Below are 3,659 nucleotides of genomic sequence, written 5' to 3'. Positions count from 1 at the left end.
GGCAAGTCTAATCCAGAGGCTTACCTAGAATGGGAGCAGCGAATCGAGATGGTGTTCGAGTGCCAGGACTACACAAATGAACAAAAAGTCAAACTGGCAACCCTCAAATTCACCGATTACACTATTGTCTGGTGGGAGCAGGAGCGCACTAACAGGCGCCGCAATAGAGAACGGCAAATTAGCACATGGGAGGAGCTATGAACCACCATGAGGAAACGGTTCGTACCCAGCCACTACTACCGTGATCTATATCAGAGGCTCCAGACATTAGTTCAAGGAAGCCGTAGTGTGGAGGACTACTACAAGGAGATGGAGATCACCATGCTCCGAGCAGATATTGTGGAGGATAGAGAGGCAACTATGGCGAGATTCCTTAACGGCTTGAGACCTGAAATCGTCGAATTAGTGGAGTTGCAAAACTACGTGGACATGCCTGAGTTGATTGACAAGGCATCCAAGATCGAGAGAAGGCTTAAGAGGAGGGGTAACCCTCGTAACCCTAGCTTCTCAGCCACACCTGTGTGGAGGGGCAATCCAACCTTTGAGCAGGAACGGCCTAGTCCAGGGGTGTCCAAGTTTACTCCTAAGACCGAGACACCCAAGCCAGCCCCAAAGGCAACTCCAAGGCCTTCATTCGACTCTTCCAAGCCACGAAGCCGCGACAAATGCTTCAAATGCCAAGGATTTGGGCACATTGCTTCTCAATGTCCCAATAGGCGTACCATGATTGTCCTACCGAGCAGAGATGTCGTATCTGACGATGAGGATGAATTTGCCAAGATGCCTCCATTGATCGATGAAGGTGAAGATTCCGAGGTGGAGGTTGAGGCCACTACTGAGCAAGTGGGTGTTGCTCTAGTAGCCCGCCGGGCTCTTGCAACCCAAATCAAGAAGATGGATAAGGTCCAACGTGATAACATCTTCTACACAAGATGTCATGTCAAGAATAGGGTATGTAGCCTCATCATCGATGTGGGTTGTTGTACAAATGTGGCAAGCACTCTCATGGTGGATCATCTTTCCTTGCCCACATTAAGGCACCCTAGCCCATACCGCTTGCAATGGCTCAATGAGAGTGGCGATATCAAGGTCACCAAGCAAGTGGTAGTGCCTTTTCGGATTGGGAAGTATGAGGACGAGGTCCTTTGCGACATCGTCCCAATGCAAGCTTCTCACATTTTGTTAGGACGACCATGGCAATATGACAAGAAGACTACGCATGATGGCTTTACCAACAAATACTCCTTGCACCACAACAAGAAGATGACGCTAGTCCCTCTCACACCTCAGCAGGTGTGTGAAGACCAACTGCGGTTGCAACAAGAGCATGAGCGAGAGTTGGCCAAGAAATCCAATGACTCTAAAGCAATCATTAAAGCACCAGCCGCGAGGATATCTACACCTAGTACTTCTGGGCGACTGGACAAGCGTCCAAGCTTGCTTGCAAAGAACAGGGAAGTTCGCAAGTTACTTTTATCCAAGCAAGTTGTTTATGTCCTATACTGCAAGGAAGTGATTCTACTCTCTCATGAGGCACTCACTGACTTATCTCCTGATATCTCTTCGTTGTTGCAGGAATTTGAGAACGTTTTTCCAGACGAGATTCCGAGTGGGCTACCCCCACTCCGAGGGATCGAGCACCAGATAGACTTCGTCCCTGGAGCATCCTTGCCAAACCGGCGCCGGCCTACAAGATGGGTCCTGAAGAGACTAAGGAGATCCAGAGACAAGTGGATGAACTCTTAGAGAAAGGTTGGGCTCAAGAGAGCATGAGCCCATGTGCAGTTCCCGTCATCCTCGTTCCAAAGAAAGAGGGAACTTGGAGGATGTGTATGGACTGTCGCACCGTCAACGCTATCACAGTTAAGTATCGTCACCCTATACCTCATTTAGATGATTTGTTTGACGAATTGTATGGTGCAGTCATATTCACCAAGATCGACCTTAAGAGTGGCTACCATCAAATTCGAATGAAGGAAGGGGACGAGTGGAAGACGGTCTTCAAGACTAAGTATGGTCTGTATGAGTGGTTAGTTATGCCGTTTGGTTTGACTAACGCTCCTAGTACATTTATGAGTCTTATGAATCATGTGCTTCGTCCTTTCTTAGTTAAATTTGTTGTTGTTTATTTTGATGACATTCTGATCTACAGCAAGAGTCCTGAGGAACATGTAGCACATGTACGAGCTGTCCTTGAGGTTTTGCGTCGGGAGAGGTTATTTGACAACCTTGGCAAATGTACTTTCTGCACTAATGAGCTTGTTTTCCTTGGTTATAAGGTTAGTGTACAAGGCATTAGAGTGGACGAGAGCAAGGTCCAAGCCATCAATGAGTGGCCCGTACCCAAGACCATGAGTGAAGTTCGGAGTTTCCATGGCCTTGCGAGCTTCTATCGCCGGTTCGTGAAGGATTTCAGCACTATAGCTGCCCCTCTTACTGCCATTATCAAGAAGGATGTGAAGTTCGAATGGGGGGAAGCTCAGGAGGAGGCGTTCCAACTCCTTAAACACAAGCTCACACACGCACATGTATTGTCCTTACCTAGTTTTGATAAAGCTTTTGAGGTTGAGTGTGTGCTTCTGGTGTAGGAATTGGAGCCGTGCTGATCCAAGACGGAAGACCGATCGCGTACTTTAGCGAGAAGTTAAATGGTACCGCCTTGAACTACTCCACCTATGACAAGGAGCTCTATGCTTTGATTCGTGCACTGGAGACATGGCAGCACTATCTGAGGCCTAAGGAATTTGTCATCCACACTGACCACGAGGCATTAAAGCACCTCAAGTCTCAACAAAAGTTGAACAAGAGACACATCCGGTGGGTCAATTTTGTGGAGTCCTTCCCCTATGTGATCAAATACAAAGCTGGCAAGACCAATGTCGTTGCCGATGCACTGTCCAGGAGGTATGCCTTGACTGCTTTACTTGATGCTAAACTTCTTGGATTTGATCTTATCAAGGACCTTTATGATACAGACTCGGATTTTTCTGCTATCTATGCATCTTGTGTTAAGTCGGGTCAGGGAAAGTTCTTCATCCATGATGGATTTCTGTATTGTCATGACAAATTATGCATCCCATCATGTTCTATTCGTGAGTTACTAACCCGTGAGGCTCACGGCGGTGGTTTGATGGGACACTTTGGTGTCACCAAAACTTTGAGTGCGTTACAGGAACACTTCTATTGGCCACACATGAGGCGGGACGTGGTGTAACATCCCGAATATTAGGAGGTTGTTTGTGAAGAAAATATTAAAGTATATTTCTTCGGGTTTGATTTAAAACCTTATTTCGTTTTAAACGACTAGAAACCCTAATGTTTTAATCAAAAACCCTAGTTTACTTGTGACTAAACGGTTTCTTAAATCTTTCATATTTTACTAGAGATTCTAATGTTAATTATTGAAATTGTAAATTCCTCACGTTTTCTTAAAAAATTTCCTTTTATTTGAAAATTATTATTTATTAAGGCCCTACTACCCAATTGTTCAACAATAAGTGCAGATGAACCTGGAAATAGGGTTTTACACTTCGGTTTCAAGATTTGAGCAAAATTAGGGTTTTCGCGATTTTTCGCCGGATGAATTTTCGGTACTGACCAAGGATCAATTTGGTGATTAAAAGTGACTTTTAAGTGAAAAATCATATGTGAGTAGTAGC

At 45.4% G+C, this 3,659-nt stretch overlaps 1 protein-coding gene across 1 annotated transcript; it reads left to right on the top strand.

Annotated features, from left to right (window-relative positions):
- The first annotated feature begins 207 nt into the window (after positions 1-207).
- LOC140005068 (uncharacterized) lies at positions 208-1,746 on the top strand. The gene has a single exon (XM_072045207.1). It carries the CDS (start codon positions 208-210, stop codon positions 1,744-1,746), a length of 1,539 nt encoding a protein of 512 aa, XP_071901308.1.
- The last annotated feature ends 1,913 nt before the right edge of the window (positions 1,747-3,659 follow it).

This window comes from Coffea arabica, chromosome 1c (assembly GCF_036785885.1).
Source record: "Coffea arabica cultivar ET-39 chromosome 1c, Coffea Arabica ET-39 HiFi, whole genome shotgun sequence".
Taxonomy (NCBI): Eukaryota; Viridiplantae; Streptophyta; class Magnoliopsida; order Gentianales; family Rubiaceae; genus Coffea; species Coffea arabica.
Note: the sequence above shows the minus strand (reverse complement) of the source record. Positions and strands in the feature narration are given on the sequence as shown.